This window comes from Neolamprologus brichardi, chromosome 14, assembly GCF_056152115.1.
Source record: "Neolamprologus brichardi isolate AB-2024 chromosome 14, ASM5615211v1, whole genome shotgun sequence".
NCBI classification, from domain to species: Eukaryota; Metazoa; Chordata; class Actinopteri; order Cichliformes; family Cichlidae; genus Neolamprologus; species Neolamprologus brichardi.
In genome coordinates this window covers 35,135,734-35,153,233 of record NC_142117.1, presented here as the reverse complement: position 1 = coordinate 35,153,233, position 17,500 = coordinate 35,135,734, and the positions used below count along the sequence as shown (strand labels likewise).

At 40.9% G+C, this 17,500-nt stretch overlaps 1 protein-coding gene across 2 annotated transcripts in view; it reads right to left on the bottom strand.

Annotated features, from left to right (window-relative positions):
- pak4 (p21 protein (Cdc42/Rac)-activated kinase 4) overlaps nucleotides 1-17,500 on the bottom strand; it is a 42,503-nt gene that overhangs the window by 9,381 nt on the left and 15,622 nt on the right. For both annotated transcript variants that reach the window (XM_087851227.1, XM_087851228.1), the window contains exons 2-8: nucleotides 7,866-8,093; nucleotides 7,481-7,686; nucleotides 5,833-6,037; nucleotides 5,048-5,281; nucleotides 4,364-4,822; nucleotides 3,382-3,515; nucleotides 1,751-1,877 (exon numbers count right to left, since the gene is read on the bottom strand). In XM_087851227.1, the coding sequence (XP_087707353.1) occupies nucleotides 1,751-1,877; nucleotides 3,382-3,515; nucleotides 4,364-4,822; nucleotides 5,048-5,281; nucleotides 5,833-6,037; nucleotides 7,481-7,686; nucleotides 7,866-8,066 (1,566 nt within the window). In that variant the 5' untranslated portion in view covers nucleotides 8,067-8,093. The remainder of the gene's footprint in view (nucleotides 1-1,750; nucleotides 1,878-3,381; nucleotides 3,516-4,363; nucleotides 4,823-5,047; nucleotides 5,282-5,832; nucleotides 6,038-7,480; nucleotides 7,687-7,865; nucleotides 8,094-17,500) is intronic.

Here is a 17,500-nt window from a genome sequence, read left to right as displayed (position 1 = left end):
GTTCTGCCCTTTCTTTATATCTAGTACACTTTCAACGTGGCAGGTATACTGGTGCAGGCTGGATTAAAGGCAGTGACAAGTTTGACAGTATTTGGATGAATGTTTTCTTATATTTTACCAAAACACGAGTGACTGCTGCCTGTGCAGTACATACACGGGCATGTTTATTTGGTTAGCTTTGACATCAAGGCTTTTTCATGAAGTTTAACCATCATGAGTAAGTACCAAACGCCTTCACCTCAACGTCAAGCATGAGCCCAAACTCCTAAAAGTCTTAATCCTTAAAGAGACCTATGGAGAGGTGAGCCGGCCACAAAGCTCTACCTCATCAATTGACAGTCTCACGCTTAACGTGTTTTATTTAGTTCAAAATGGTTTCCTGCGACAGATTAATCCGACACTCAACATGCAAATGAGTAAACAAAAAAACTCCCCCCAAAAAACTGCAGCCCACAAGTTGCCCATTATGTACAACCCCATACTGACCAGACACATTTACACAAGCACATCCAGCAGCTGTGAGCTCTTTTCTGAATAGTAAAAAAAACCTGGGTTACACTTGCTAAACTGAAAGTGCACCACATTAAAAACACTGTGCAAACTCCAGTAAGGGAACTGAGGGTGGGGCTGGAGAGCTCAGTGATCATAGGACCAGAGAAACAACACCCCTGTCATAGAAGGCTCTGTCACTGTGACCCACGTAATCGAGTGGAGGACAAGTTTTAATTCAAGCTGTCCCAGCCCCAGCAACGCTCAGATTGAAGGTCAGCGAGTTCTGTCTATCGACAAGCTCTCCTGCCCTCTGCAAGCACCGCCGAGCCCTACGAGGGTCTGAGGGGAAACGAATCTCCTTTGGTGATACTTCAACGGTCATGTGCAAGTCTATATTTAGACATGCACAACATTGCGATTTATAATATTTGTGCTCTTCTTCGTATGACTAATAGAAGACGCTTGGTGATAAAAGGTCTGTTACAGTCTTTTGCTAAAAAAGTGCTTTCTCAGCAACTTTGTTGTGGTCTGACAAAACCACAAGTGTGAGGCCATTGTTTTAAAAACAGAACTATATGATTCACCTTCCTGTGAAACTTTGACCGATCAGCTGGCTGAGGTTTCTCTTGTGTTGTTCCAACATTAAAAAAAAAAAACTGTTTGGTTCTACAGAAAAAACTTTACTTGTCAGATTATTAACATATAACATGTCAGACATTCATACATGATTTAAAGCAGTTCTTCATTGTTTAGGTTTTAATTCCCTCAAAATTACTGTTAAGGTGAGTCCCTGCAAACCAGCTAACAATTGCCAATCGCGACCCCGCCGGCAGGATGACCAAGTGGCATTTAGCTGCTCTCTTATTCAGTGACTCAAACCCCACATTCCTTCAGAAGATAGTTTTTGTTCTGCTCTGGAAATCCGCTGTGAGCTGTGGGTCGCTCTAACCAGAAACGCTGATGTGCGGAGCTCACTGAGGCTGCAGGGCTGGGCGTAAAGTTCTTTTCATGAGAGGAACTGACATGAAAGTCAGCTGATTATTGCTGATATTTATTGTCACAAAGCGTATGCAGTACTATGACTTTGTCTTTTTGCATTTACAGATGCACATGTCAGAGTAATGGCAGAGAAATACAACTTAATTCTGTGGAAAATGCTGACAAAATCTGAACGCTTGTTCCTTCCAGAGAAGTTTTATTGAGTGTTACGCTGCAAAACAGGAACTTAAACTGATTCTTACAGAAGTGTAGTACATACCCGTCCGTCATGAGTGAGGAGGATGGAGTCGCTCTTTATGTCTCTATGGATCACACCCTGTGTGTGAAGGACAGACAACGCCTTCAGGACGGACAGACACACTGTGGCGATCTGCTCCTCATTCATCCTGCAGACGAATAGAGACACCAGTTTTTGTGATTCAGTTCACAGTCAGGAGTGAAAAGTTCTTGAGCTACAATAATACGCATCACACAGGGTGTCTACATGTAAACACAAGTGCAATTTAAGACTTCAAGACCTCTTTTAGTACAACCTTAAGAGATATTAAAGCCAAAACACAGTCAGTTCCAAATAACATGAAATTTAATTATCTGATTACATTTAAGAAAACTGTGAAAATTAGCAAACAAATCATTGTTTACTTAAACAACATCACATTTTCTGACCTACAACAGTCAGCACAGCTTGTTAGCATTTTCACAAGCGGGGCTTAAACCCTATTCACTATTCTCTGGTCATATGTTAATAAATTTGAATGTTCCTACTTCTGTAAACTAACGAGCAAATTGGCTTCCTCTTCATCGTCATCATTTCTATCAGTGTACTGCAAGTCTCCAGGCCTAAAATAACCACCTGCCTGGGCAAGATTTCAGTGCCTTTGGTAAATAAGACCTAGAACTGTTTCATTAGCTCATGCAGCTTATCGGTCTTTTACTGTTAAACATTTCCGTATATAAAAACAGCAAGATGGGGGCGGTGAAACTAGCACATCCATCATGATGTATTACCTAAATGTTTTCAGAGGGACAGAAATTATTTACGTGACATGACTAAAATATTCCCATCACACCAATCCAAATTTACTTTATGACATTTATAGGAAAAAAAGCTCCTATGTGTGTTTTAGACTTAAATGATTCAGTCTGCCAAACACTCTCACTCCTGTTGCGTGGAAAACAATGTAAAATGACACAGACATAGATGTAATGCAGTATGTTTCTGTGCTGAATAGATAGGAGACAGCGCCCCCTTATGGCGGAAATCATATCTGGTGAACAAACAGCTTAATAAGGGGCAGACTTAAATGGCTTAAAGCATATGAAAAAGGAATATAATGGGTACAATGACTAAAGTATTTTGGTTTCTTTCAACTAGCAAACATTGCAAAAAACCCAAATCTATACAGTAAAAAATTTGGAACTAATTTTCTCCTCCTTAAATTCCAGCATTCAGTCCTCATTAGCTTGACCACTGGAGCTAAGCTAACAGAAACTGACATCACCTTTTTTCTTGCTTTACTTCACCGCCTTACAGCTAAAGTTTGTATTCATTTTGAGACTTTATTAAATCACTAATAAACCCTTGAACAGCCTCGCTACTGGTCATACAGCAAACATGGAGATCAACATGTGCACACATGCTTGCATCAGTGCCAGATACTTACATAGGCTCTATGTTTATTCACTGCATATGCATAAATTAAGGTTTAGTGTGTGTATATATTGGTAATTAATATCACTATTGCAGCTGGGAGAACTCAGTAAACCCTGAAATGGCTCAGTGATTTAGAAAATGAATAGACATTTTTACTCTTATTATTGTTATTATTAAAGCCATTTAATACTGCGAGGTGCTGCATAAATGACTGATGTATAAAGTTTCTCTCTCACCTTGTGTGTGTCACGATGTCAGTGAGCGCTCCTCCCTCCATGAACTCCATGACGACCCAGAGTTCATCTCCCACCAGGTAGCTGTTATACATCTCCACCACGTTCTCATGGTGATAGTCCCGCATGATCACCACCTGCAGTTACCACACAGAGAGGAAGGATCATCACATTACTTTGATCGCACTGAAGCCTTGCCTCATCACTCACGAAGGGAGTCCAATGTTTAAAATCCAAGGTGGAAATCTGCAACTGAGGTGAAGACGAGATGGAGCGTGAACCCCACAACGCTTCAGGCGGCAGCGCAGGCTCGTGAGACGTGTCTAAAGGCGACTTCTTACTTACTGTATTGGTTTTATCTTGACTCGAGTGTGGGGAGAGATTTCACGCATTTCCTACCACTCTGATGTATTAACATAAAAATCTATGTTGAAAGCATCAAATATTATTTTTAGATTTGAGACTATTAAAAAAAACAGAAAGATCTCGTCTCCTCTTTGGTTCAGCCAGCTTTCTGAATGCCTCTGAAATACAAACGCAACATTTGTATTGACAATGTTTAACCGTGCCGATTAAACTGGGTTAAATTTTGATTGTTTATTGTGTTAAAAATGAATCAAACTTCATAAATTTAAAATATACAAAAACATAATTGAATCTGACTGAGGATGCATTTTGGTTTTATTTAGATTTAACACAGTGTCCTAACTTCTCTGGGTTTGTACGTTTACCATAGACCCTTTTCAAAATAAAAGCCAACTAAAACCTCATACACTGCCTTGTGTAAATTTTCAGAAGTATATAAATTACAGATCTCCAGAGATCAGTGACCTCACAGCTGGTTAAGGCAATGGCCATCAGTGCAGTAAAAAGTGCAGAGTAAACGAGCCAACTGGAATAATCAAACGCTCTACTTCTGTGTACTTTTTGCCATAATCTGGCATGTTAACTCTGACCTTTTTAAGTTGCCAAACAGATCTTTTACCTCGTTGAAGAGGAGTTCTCTGCGCTGTTGTTTCCTCAGGTCCATCTTCTTCACGGCGACCAGTTTTCCTGTGGTTTTCATCGTAGCGATACACACAATCCCTGTGGAGCCCTCACCAATCTTAATGTAGTGATCCAAGTAGGTCCGCGGATCGCCCGGATCGACCACCATCTGCAGTGCCGCCCTGAACTGCTCATGGGAAACTCTCTGGGGTTCCCTCTGTGGTGAGCGGCCCTGAGGAGGAGCACCCGATGCAGCGGGCCCAGAGGGTACAGGGGGTCGTGGGGCTGGAACGTTGGGGTGAGGGGTGTGCGGGAGCTGGGAGGACTCGGGGGCCAGGATGGGGTGGGAAGAGTGATGAGGGTGTGGGTGGCTTATAGGGGGTTTGGAGCCAGAGGAACCTCGGACGGAGCCGCTAGAGGGGCCGTTCTGAGGTGAGGACTCATGGTGTCGACCCACCTGGAAAAGAGAGCCAAACTTAAGCACAAACTTAAATCTAAATGAAGCTTTTCTGTCACAACATCTTCCAACATCTCGTGAGGTGCACGAGTGTCAGGATTAGTATGTAGCTATGGTAACCGTCACAAAGAAAGCAGCTAAATCTGATCTGGAGATCTGCCAGCAGGCACAGTTTAGACACGTCTGTGATTTTATCACTGGTTCCCTGAGGGTTCCCACCCCTACCTGTCCAGTGGGGCTGCGCCCGCCATCGCTCTCTGTCCGCGGGTATGTGTTAAACGGCCGTGTGGCTTGTTGAGCAGTTTTCATCACTCCCTCAGACATTGGCAGATTTGGGGTGCGTATGTTGGGTCCTGAGAGAGGCCTCTTGTCTCTGGGAGACTGAGGACTGCTGTCCCGTGCCACGTAGCTGGACTTTGGCCTGTGGTCACCAGGCTGATCCCGCTGAGCCCCATGATCCTGAGGAGAGGGAAAAATCCAGAGAAAGTAAATTAATGGGAAGTACTCACGGAGAGACCGACAGAGAGGAGGTGCTTGTACTGCCTGTTACGCTTTTATTTTCTGTAATATTTAATATAAATGGTGAATGGAATTGCACTTACACAGTGCTTTTCTACTCTGAGCACTTAAAGCACTTTGTGCTACAAGCCTCATTCACCCACTCACACACATTCATACAGCGTTTAATTCTGTGGCTAAGCAACTTCTATAAGAATCACTATTTTGCGAGAGTATGTGGGCTAAAGGAGCAAGGGGTCAAACTGAACCACAACTGACCTTTTGTTATAATGTTCATGTCAAACATGCCCAAATTTCCAATCAGTGTGAAGCAAAAGGCTTCAGATTACTCTCAGTTTCAACATTTTTTCCCCTACTTTTGGATAAATGTGATGACGCCTTCTGTTTGTGAGGGGGGAGTCAATCAGAAGAAAACTGGGCAAGAACTGAGCATCAAACAGCCTTAAAAATAATAATAATACAGCTGTGAATCCAGGTTCTTCCGTGTCTACCTGGTCTCTGTCCCGAGGCTGTCTATCTCTGTGAGGGGGAGGAGGGGGGCCTTGTCTGTCCCTCTGGGCTCTGTTGGGCTCTTGACCCCGGGGCTGCTGTTGGGGGCGGCCCTGGATCACCTCATCTGTGTGAGGAGGACGGACTCCGCGCTGACCTTGGTGGCGGGGGTCACCTCCGCTCTGCTGGTCTTGTCTGAGTCGGTCTCTGAAAATCACATCGACACAAATGTAAATACAGAACAGATTTATAATAACTTTATATTATTTCATTAATTTGCATTTTATTTATTTTCAAGTTGTTTCCAGTTGAGTTTTTATTGTTTGAAAATGTTGAGTTTTAGTATTTTTATTGATTACAGTTTATTATAGAGGGTGTTTGTCTGTTCAAAATAGACTTTATGATATAAACATAGCTTGCAGTGAAGACAGATGAGTCACAGTCATGGTGACATGCCAAATCTGAATGAACAAAAGGACCGAAGCCTCATTAGGCAGGTTGTGTAAAGAAGAACGAAAGCAAAGACATTTCCTGTACAGTTTTCTTTCTGTTTAATTATTTTTTGTAAACGGAGGTCATTTCAGTTAAGTGAAAAAACTATAAAGGTGTGTGGTATACATTTTAGTTATCCCACCAAAAAAGATGGAAAAGCAATTATCCGAAAGAAGATCTTGCACTTAAATAAAATACAAAAATAAACAAACAGACAATATCTTTAGTTTTACTTTGCTGCAGATGTTTATTGAGACTGGGATGTCTACATGACTGTGCTGACAACCTGAAAAAATGCCACGTAATAAAAAACAAAACAAAAGCTAAACAAACAGAGTAATCAAAAACTGAAACTTAACACAAAAACTACTTAAAATATAAAAGAACATTTATGGTAAGTACACAATATCATTTCAGTATAGTTTAGATTTCATGACAATTTACTAAGTTTCTTCACTCCTACTTGTAGACTTAGACTTATAGTTTTCTTAAACTAATCTAATTAAGTAATCCAATACTCATGAGTAAGCTTCCTTTAGCTGGTCCTGAAAACGTTTGGTGTGTAGGAGTAATGGTGCCTTCCAGAGGAAGTCAGGATTGGAACACGCCCTTATCTCAGCCTCATCAACCCGAGTTAACATCCAAAATGGTGGCAGTGAACGTAAACAGTATTAAAATATGTAAAACTTGTAATGCCACTGTTGTGCATTTGTGACTCACTAAATAAGCTATGGATAGTCCAGAGATTAGGATGCATCCATGAACGTGCTGTAGGTGTTTTGTTTTATGCTGTATTGGTAATGGATTGGATTTATCGCTTTTCAAGGCACCCAAAGCACTTTACAATGCCAACACCAGTAGGCGGTAGGGTAACGTGTCTTGCCCAAGGACACAACAACCAGGACAGAGAGCCCGGAGATCGAACCAGCGACCTTCCAGTTACAGATACGCCTTCCAACCCCCTGAGCCACAGTCGCCCCAAATAGTAATGGACGAATTGCTCTACCTTGCTAAGAAGCAAAACAAACTCTGCTTTTCCGTTTTTTCGACTTTACCAGAACTCACTCAACAGTTCCGGCATCCAACTTCCGGGGAATCTGGAACGAGGCAAATGTGCACGATTATCACTCCACGGGGAGCTGTAGTTCATCGTCTCACCTGTCTTGTCTGTCTGAGTAGTGTCTGTGTTGAGGATCTCCGTTCTCCTGCCCTCCACCTCCTCCTGAAGAGCTCGAGTCCCTGCGAGGGTGTGTTGGAGGACTCCCTCGCCGCAGGGAGTTGGAGCGAGTCACGGACATGGTGTCGAACTCATCCAGCAGCCATGTTAGAGACTCTGTTCCCATCCTGCTGCCGCGTACGATGGTCTGGAGATTTTTTAAAAAAAAGGAGGATACATTACAATCTGTAAAGTTAGCAGGTTACAGGGCTGGCAGCGTGTTTGTTTTGTATAAAAATGACTAAAAACTATAATCACGAGAATATTTTTAGATCGTCTATCACTAAAGAATCAGTTTGATAAACTCAATCTCTGATTTTCGCTCACCTTTCGCGGTTCTACAGTAGTGATGATGGTCGCGTCGATAAAGGGTTTGGGCCTCTGCGCCGTGTCTTCGATGAGTGACTGCCATTGCCGTGGCAGCCCGACAAACTTCTGCTCCTGCTCGTCAAAGTCCGTGTGCACACGGTGCTCAAAGTTGGACGGAGCTGAGATCTGGATACGAGACTTCTTCTTTTTGGCAAACATGATGGCAGCTGTGGCCGAGCATCAGACCTGTGTGGAGGAAGGTGGAAAGGGATGAAGGCTAACAGAAAGTAACAGTAAGGAGAAAATGCAAATGTAAAACTCCCAAGTAAAATATGTAAAACACATCACACATGCATGCTCACAGGCGGCGACGCTCGAAAACAACTGCTGTCAAGCTTTAAAAGTCACATCTCATTTAAGGGTTTTAGAGGCTGTGGATGAAGTCTTCTCAATGAATCACTTGCTAAAAGTCTCAATTTTCTTGTCATGGTTTTAAAATGACTCAGGTTTAATTTGCATCGTATGTTTGATTAAGCTCCTTTTATCATGTGTTCTGTTTTACCTGTTCTTTAAACACTCAGTTACACCATTTGTTTATTTTAAATTTTCTTTTTTTAATTTATCATATTTAAAGCGCTTCTCTCTCTCCCCCATGTGGCTCTCTGTTTTATGATGAACCTGATGAAGTCCACAAACTGAAACCGATCAGTCAAATAAAGGTGTTCTACACAGTAAGAATTGCTGGAGCTTCAAGGTCGGCAGAAGTAAACTCAAATATCAAACAGTTTCAAGAAATCTGCAGGTGATAACCGGGTGTTTCCTACCAAACGTTACTATTAAGACAAAGCAAAAGTACTTTCAGTCAACTCTGAGAGCCCTCGTGCTTTTTTCTTAGCAGATATTTTTATTGGTAAAAAAGTATTTATTAAATCTTTGCTTTGCTTGTCAGTGTAAATTTGTGTGTTTTTGGAGAGACAGACTCAATTTGTTTTTAAAAACATGATTAGGCTGAAACAAACATACTAAACGAGTCGTCTTTCGTTGTACTGCTTTGGCCTCTTGCAGACGTTAATCGAGAGTCAAATGATTCAAAATCCTGTGACTTTTTAACCATTAATCAAATGTGATTTGGGGGTGGCTGTAGCTCAGGTGGCAGAGCAGGTCAGCCACTAATCAGAAGGTCGGTGGTTCGATCCCTGCATGCCAAATATCCAAATATCCAAATATCATGCCAAATATCCTTGGGCAAGATACAAACCCCATGTCTGCCTACTGGTGGTGGTCAGAGGGCCTGGTGGCGCCAGTGTCGCCTCTGTCAGTGCGCCCCAGGGCAGCTGTAGCTACAATGTAGCTGCCATCACCAATGTGTGAATGTGTGAATGACTGAATGTAGTGTAAAGCACTTTGGGGTCCTTAAGGACTGAGTAAAGCGCTATACAAAATGCAGGCCATTTACGGCCAGTTTTGGCAGCAGCAGCGTGTCATGTACATACTCTGCAGTGAGTCATTAACAGCTCACATTTTGCCAGATAAAACAGACAAATACACGATTCTGCACTTATCACTTAAAAATAATTGTGATTTCAACTTATCACCGTGTGCAAGTGGGAGGATGTCTCAGAACTTTTCCCACGCCCTTTATCTCATCCTGCAACATTTTCCTTCGAGGACTGATATTAGAGGGCTATAAGACGACGGAATAAAGAAGTGGGTTTAATATTTTCGATATTTAACTTGTTGGAAGGACTGTGAGGCCCCACTCAGGATTGACACTCGCTTTTTACTTCAGCTGAGGGTTCTGCCATCCTGCTCCCAGAAAAAGCCTCCACGTGTCCCTGATACTTGACAACATGAGCACAGGCCCACGTGAGGCTCAACTGATCGTGCAAGTGGAAAAAAAGCCCTGTAATAAACTGGCAATCTGTCCCGCCAATGATGTTTTCTCATGTTTGACAGATGTCCAAACTTAGCTAGTGACCTTAATAAAATCACCTGCCATTGTGGTTGACTGAAACAAAAACCAGCATACGTTAGAAAACAGCAGTCTGGATCCAGTATGAAAAGAGACACTCCCTGTAGTCAAGCAGGGGAATCAGGTAAAGCAGGTGACTGACAGGTGAGGTGGAGCTGCGGGCTCATTACATATTTGATGTACTTAATGAAGCGGTGCAAAAAATGTTAAAATCACAGTAAATGTTTTCTGAACTTCACAGATGTGCTGAACCAAATCAATTTATACCCACTCCAAATATCACAATCTAAAAGGCTAAATCTTATTTTCTTCGGTGTGATTTTTGTTTCTGCGAACAACATTCAGCATCAGTTGTTGTGATTTGCTGCAAACGATCCTCTGCATATAAAGACAGAAGGTAGAGCCTGATGGGTCCCTCTCAGCACTGGCATTACTCCTCACTGTCTTTTTGCAGTTCAGGTTATTCATTATTAGTCGTGTTAATTATTAGTTTAGTTGAACAGTTTAAGTGATAGGGAAAAGTTTGAATCCAACAACATCATTGTGTGGCTGGTTTGTGTACCATCACCACTCCGAGAGTCTATGACTAAGAAAAAATTCAGTTGTAGTATATTTATAGTAAGACAGTAAAATCTTACACGGCTTCATTGCACAAGAAGGATTCTGAGGATGTAATGACTCAGCTGGCTTGTTAAAAACAGCTGCTTTCTACAAAATACTGTGCTCATTCGCTCCATTTGCTCATGAAAAGAACAAAAAACAGGAGAAAGTTGAAAACAAAGTGATGAAAAAGATGCTGGCATGTAAGGATGGGGGGGGATAGAGGGCGTGATGAGGCAATTCAGAGGACGATCTGGGCGGGTCACAAGTTAACAGGGCATGAGTCATGTTACTGAGCTCACAGGCTGCTGTGGTAATAAAGTCTTTCACAGCAGGAGTGTTTGAAGTGAAGTGAGACCCGCCTAGAAACACACTGAGAAATGAGAGGTTCAGAGCCAACGACGCAGCACAGACAGAGAACATCAGTACAGAAAAATAAATCAGGATCAACGTCGGCAAAGAAAAAACTAACTGTACCTACAAAGTAAGCATTTTAATGAGCACACAAAATTAAAATATAAATAATCAAGAACTAAAGGAAAACCCAAAGACTTAAAAAAGTATTCCAGTCAAATCTTAAAACCTCACTCGATTTGCCAGATGTGCGAAAGCAGCCGATGAATGGCGCAGGCAAATGTTAAATGATGGATCAAAGTAGAAATGCTCATGATCTTCAAATGTTCAATCATTAGTTGATTGAACATTTATTTCTTGTTGACGGTTCCCTGTGTGCCGGGCATGAGCGGGTGCTGTAAACACAGGAGGTTCAAGTATCTCAGCATCATATTCACAACTGATGGGAAGATGGAGTGTGAGAAACCGGTGCAGCTTCCTCTTGGTCCTGTTGTTACTACAATATTTTATTAATAAATACCTTTTATTTTACCTACTTAGGAAAATAAATTTTAACCTCAGCTTGATGTTTCCTTACACCCTAGTGAAAGACTCACAGTCTCTTCCTCCTAGTGAGGAAGAAAGTTTATTAATTCAACATTAACACTGGATCAGAAGTCAGTACCAGCAGATAATCAAAACCAAGGTATTGGTATCACATTTCAACTGGAAAAAGTTGGATCAGTGTATCCCCAGTCATGAGCTCCAGTTAGTTTACCAGAAACGAGTCTGCTGGGTTAATCCTCAGAGATCGGGTGAGGAGCTCGCAGTAGAGACACTGCTCCTTTGTGTCAGAAGAAACAAGCTAAGGAGGTCCCGGGGAGGTCTAACTAGGAGAGACCCTGAGGTAAATCTCAAACATGCTGAAGAGATTATATATCATCTGGACTGGAAGCACAGCTATAAAGGAACTGGAAACTATTGCTATTGTCCGTCGCGCCCCCCCACCCCCGGCACCTGCAGAATAACCTCTAGGATATTTGTCAAGAACAGCATGATACCAGAGGTCAGACAAGTGAAGCAGGAAGCAAGAGAAACATGAAAGACAAGAGATAATTACAACCATCAAAAAGCCATGTATGCAACTCATGACAAATATAAACTTCAATGAATTTGAGTGGGAACTCCAAGCAAGCTTGCCTCCACCCTTGTGTGAATGTGAGACTGAATGAATAGTGGAATTGTAAAGCGCTTTGAGGGCCCCGAAAAGCGCTATATAAATGCAATCCATTATTATTATTATTATTATTATTATTAAGTCACAAGTTAAGGACAAGTATGCAGTTATTTAAGAGAGGTTGAGGTAGGTGAATTCCCAACACAGTCAGATGGGATGCAGCAGATCTTAAAGCTGACAGCTCCTGACATGTGGTGCATATGAGAACAGCGTAGATAGCGGTTGAGTAAACGAGCGTCATGTGTTTTGCCTCCCTTGCACTCTATCCAGGAAGCTTCCCCTTAAAACAAACCAAGTATTTCCAGTAATATGAACGTGTCTGAAAAAGGCTATTTCCTCTTGATAGGATAAAAAATCGAATGAAATGAATGGTAGACAGATCAGCTGTGATTTATATATGCAAAGCTGTTCTCTCGGTTTTCTCAACAGGATTATCAAAGACAGAGTCCACTGGAAAAGAGATGAACTAAGATGAAAACAGAAAGATACAGACTTATTAACAGTTCATACTGTAAATAAGAACAAAGCTTAAGAGAAAAGTAAAAATATATATATTTAAATTAAACTCTGTTCTGTATTTCTATGAAATAATTTTCAGTGCTCAGTGAAATCTCACAAATAATCAAATAATTTAAGTTTTTCTATATTTAGTCAATATTTCCTTGCTTTAAATTCAAGTATTTTTCCTTCATCATCTCTTATATCAACAACCATTGAAGTTACAGGACAGCTATAAAAATGTAAACTGTAAAGGTCATTAACCTATTTTTTTATTCTCTTCTACGAATTTTAGTGACATCTGTACAAGAAGCGCTTGTTATGTTTATGTCTCTGTATGAATGACTGGAGAAAGTCAGGAGGAATTAGATTAGAAGTCTGTCGCTATCACCATTTCCAAACGCTGATTCAGTTCCTAAAAGTAAACAAATACAAAATGGTCCAAATTTCTTCAGCTCCAATAAAATGATCACTTCAGGAGTTAGTGATGTTGGACTAGCTAACTACAGAGCTGTGGTTAGGCTAATATCAACACATCAGAACAGGAAAGTGGGATGAGGGTTAAACTGTTCTCAATAAAAGTTCCTGTTGAGGGTCCCTGATGGACAAATGCTGTCATTAATATGTTGCTGTGTGGTTTGTTTTACTCGGAAGCTTATTGTCCACACTGAAAACTGTGAGACCTACTACGCATGAATATTGATCACAAAACTTTTGAGGGGCCGAGTAAACAGTTTTTGGGAGCTCGCCTCTGTTCAAATAACACGACATGAAGAACTGCAGAACCTTAAAACGGGGTCAACAAGTCAGCATTTCGCAAGCAGACAGGGAAAGCTAACACTGGTGCTAATGCTAATAATGCTAAAAAACAAACAACAGCATCTGTCATGTGTGACAACAGCCACTCTTATTGCTTTAGGTTTAGTGAGCAAAGCTGAAGCATGCAGACTTTTTTTGACCAGTTCAAAAATTTTGCTTCACACTTGAACACATATTCAGTTTCTTTCCCTGGAATCCCCACCCAGCTCCCAACTCTGGATTTAATTCCCATTTGCAGAACAGACTCGCAACTGACTTGCAACAGCACAGTTACAACATGGATGATAAATGCCTCTTTCCAGTTATAATGAGTCTGGTGACAACAGGGAGAGGAGAATAAATCACCACAGAGGCCTATCATTAGTGTTTGGGCTGAGACAACAAAACAGTCAGTCAATGCATCTGAACTGAAAGGAACTGAAAGAAAGCACTGCCTAAAGGAAGGATAAAAAGTTATGACAAAAGACTGAGGAGGATTACTACACTACAGTAACACAAACCTTATACTCCTACATTTAAATACAAACAGTTATCTGACGGATTAAGTTGTAATATACAACAAAGCACAGGGGCTTGTTACATACAGGAAATCAGTACAAAAAAACACATGTGAGGGCTGATAATGACATTGAGCATCTCATATTTGTGGCAGTCTGGCCTTGAATCAAAGAGCCCTGCGGCTTCCAAATCCTCTGCTTTTTCTTCCTCTTGTATTTGGAAATATGCGGAGCTCCGAGCCAAATGGCTGTGGGTAAAAAACAAGATTTTACTGCGGCCTTCAAGAGCCAAGAAATGATAAGATTCATAAGTATCGAAGGCCGAGTGGCAAACAGTAAACAGATTATGGAGCTCTGACCTCAGAGATCCCGTTTGATTTGAGAGCAAACCTTCTTCTCACAGGTTGCTTCACTGTTGCATGAACAAACCTAAGTGTACGGGCGCAAAGACAAAGTTTACATGAAAGGACAAGTGAGTCCAGGCATGCAGTTCAATCAGGAGATTATAACTGCACGAGCCTGTCAGGACAAAATAACAACAGAGATGAGTCAGTAACTCATTCATCCCAGCACACAACACAGAATGAGCGTGTTAAAAACGGTCCATTCAAGTGCACTAAACTGAAGAATAACCGGGTACATTTTTGTTTATCAAACAGCCAAAATTGATGGAAAAACACTACTACTGTTATGTAAGGGGATACAGGCTCACTGCCTTAACCCACACTTTCTGTTATATATGATCAGTGAACAGCTGATTTGACTGGATCTGAACTTAAACTAAATTACAAGACAGACAGCTGACAGCCTGCCAACACCTTAGCTACGCGCTGCCAAAATCAGACCAAAGGAGAAAACTCCAAAGACGAAGGTGAAACCATGAAAGATTGTTCCTCATGTTCACCTTTTGAAATCTTTAACCTCCTCTTGACAGATTTTGTTGATGGAAGGATCTCCTCCTGTCACAGAGACACGATCTGAATTAAACTACAAGTTTTAGCTTTAAGGAAGGGGTCAAAACAACAACAACAACAAGAACATAAATACAATTAATGAAAAAAGACTGTTTATCCTTTTTTTCATGAATGCTGGAAGACAAAGTCATAAGTGACAATTAAAAATTTTTGTTATACTATTCATAAAAGGTCTCAAACTATTGGCACAAAAATAAATATGCTTGTTAGTAAAAAAACAAAAACAAAAACATTTCTCTGAAGTTGCATTTTTCTTTGCATATTTCTTTAACATCTGGGCCTATAAAAGCCCACTGATCTCAAAACAAACATATAAATTAATGTGTTTGGAGACCAAATTCTGGTCAAATCGCACACCACTCTTCTAGCTTTTACTGTTTAAAAAAAAAGTGAAATAGAGAATACAGAAAATATATAAAAGATATGAACTTCAACCAGAGGTTAACATAACTAAGTGACTGAATGCTCTGCATAATTTAGCAGCCAAGCATTTTTTTTTTCCAGAAGTGAGTAAAAGTTTTAACTGAGCTTGAAAAGCAATTTCGTTGTATGCAAGTAAAATCTGCCAACAAGTTTGATCATAAGGCTGTTTGATATAACGATATATATCGGATGACGATATAAAAACGTCTATCGTTTCATTTTACGCTATCGTTTGTTTCGTGGTGTCGCAAAATAAACATTTGCGGCAATATTTTTTCGTCGTTTTGATGGTCACTGTAGTGGCTATATTAATTTCTTAAAGTTCTCTCTTTCTGTTATATTTAATATAACCACACTACTGACGGACAAGCTCCTTTTTTTATGCGCTGTCGTTAGCAACAACGACGGTAAAACCATCGCGTGTCCACTTGTTTATGTTCCACATAAACCTTTCACAATAAAGTTCAAGATCCTTTTGAGACTTTTCAAAATAAACTGAATCATGTGAAAGAGTATGCAGGGTGTTTACAGATAAGAAGCCAAAAAGAGCCGTCAGGTGCTAAAAAAAAATTAACCTTAGACTCAAACGTTAGAGCAGGCTTTTCCCCGCAGCACGCCGTGTAATAAATGCTTACAAAGAAAACGGCGTCCGTTACAACTTATGTCTGAAAATGTATAGTTTCATGCATCGGTTAAAACACTCGACTCCAGCTACACGACGCCCAGCTGGAAACACTTCACGCAAGTGGAGCTGCCCGAGATTCACAGAATTTACAGAACATGTTAAATTTTTGTGATTTATATCGTTATCGATGTCATATATCGGGATATGAGATTCTGGTCAAATCGCACAGCCCTATTTGATCAGAGATCTGAATCACTCCAAAACAATCTCACATGTGCAAATGGATTAAATAAACTGGACAACTAACATCTAGGCAGCACGTGGTGCGGTCATAAATATTTGTCCACCACCACAGTTGACTTTAAAACAAAGTCCAGACTTTCTGCATCAACTGTTTAGGCTCAGTATTTCTGGACCTGACTGTGTTCTGGCTGGCACAGCTGGGCTGGATAGGAAGTGTTCTGCTTGGTTGAGCTCTTGATTGTTTGGCTGTCACAAATAGGTAAAAGGGGGACAGGACTGCACTGCATCGCCCCCTCAAACATCTATAATTTGTCCTCTCTGAGCAAAACAAGCACATCCCTCCCTAAACACAACAATCAGTGTAGTTACAGCTCCCCTGTATTTTCCCCTCCCTCCTACTGCAAAAAAAATAAAACATCCATCTCTCACCATCCTCTCTCCCCACCACCCGCCATTTAGCTCTCAATCTGCTCCCAAAATTCCCTTCAATATCTCCATCTCCCTGTTCTCCTTTTCCCTTTAAGCGTTTTCCATCTCCTCCCCCTCCTTAATTTAACCTCCTCTGCTGTATGCCTGGCTGAACCGTGAGAAAGCCTGTCTGGTCAGTGGGGCAGAGCCGGGCTGATGAGCTCTGGACGAAGCTGCTGTCCTCCGGCCTGTTTCACGTATTGTACATCATGGGTGGTCTGCACTCTGAGAGACATCGAGAGGCGGTGTAATGACGGGGACCGCACTATGAAAGGCTGCTTCTGAACTGGCACCAGATCCAAATATACAGTACACAGAGGGATTTGTTAGGAATGATCCCTCTGATTGTACTGCAGACATACGTTTGATGTGGCTCTATTTAACTTACAAATGTCTCTCTTCTTCTCTCTTTCTATAACAGCATCAGTTGGCTAAATGGCAGTCACAGTCCATTTATGATGGAGCACTATGAAAAGCCTGATTTTTCAGGGGTTATTTAAGATAAAGCAAAATCTTAAATAGCACCTGAAACAGATTTTAGGTTCAAGTCTTCCTGATCAAAGGAAAATCACCAGGACTTTGATTTTTAAGAAGTTACTGCGTATAAAATGCATTTCTTTTCATCATAAATAACACAAAAATGTCTATTTTGCTTTTAATCAGGTAGCAGCGACTCTTTGCTTTGCCTATATGTGAAACATTCGTACCATTCTGAATTGGAAAGATACTATAAAGTTAATTTTTATTAGTATTATTCTTTTCCTCTCTAAATTTAACTAAAGCTATCAACAGGGTGTGAAGAAACAGCCACTATGACTTGAGGAGATATCAAGAACAGATATCAAGTACAACCACGCACTAGCACTTTGCTGCAATACCAATTTGCACCACAAGATGATGAAACAAGGTAATGCCATCATTATTTAAGCAGTCAAATCATTAACACCTCATTCTATTTAAGAAA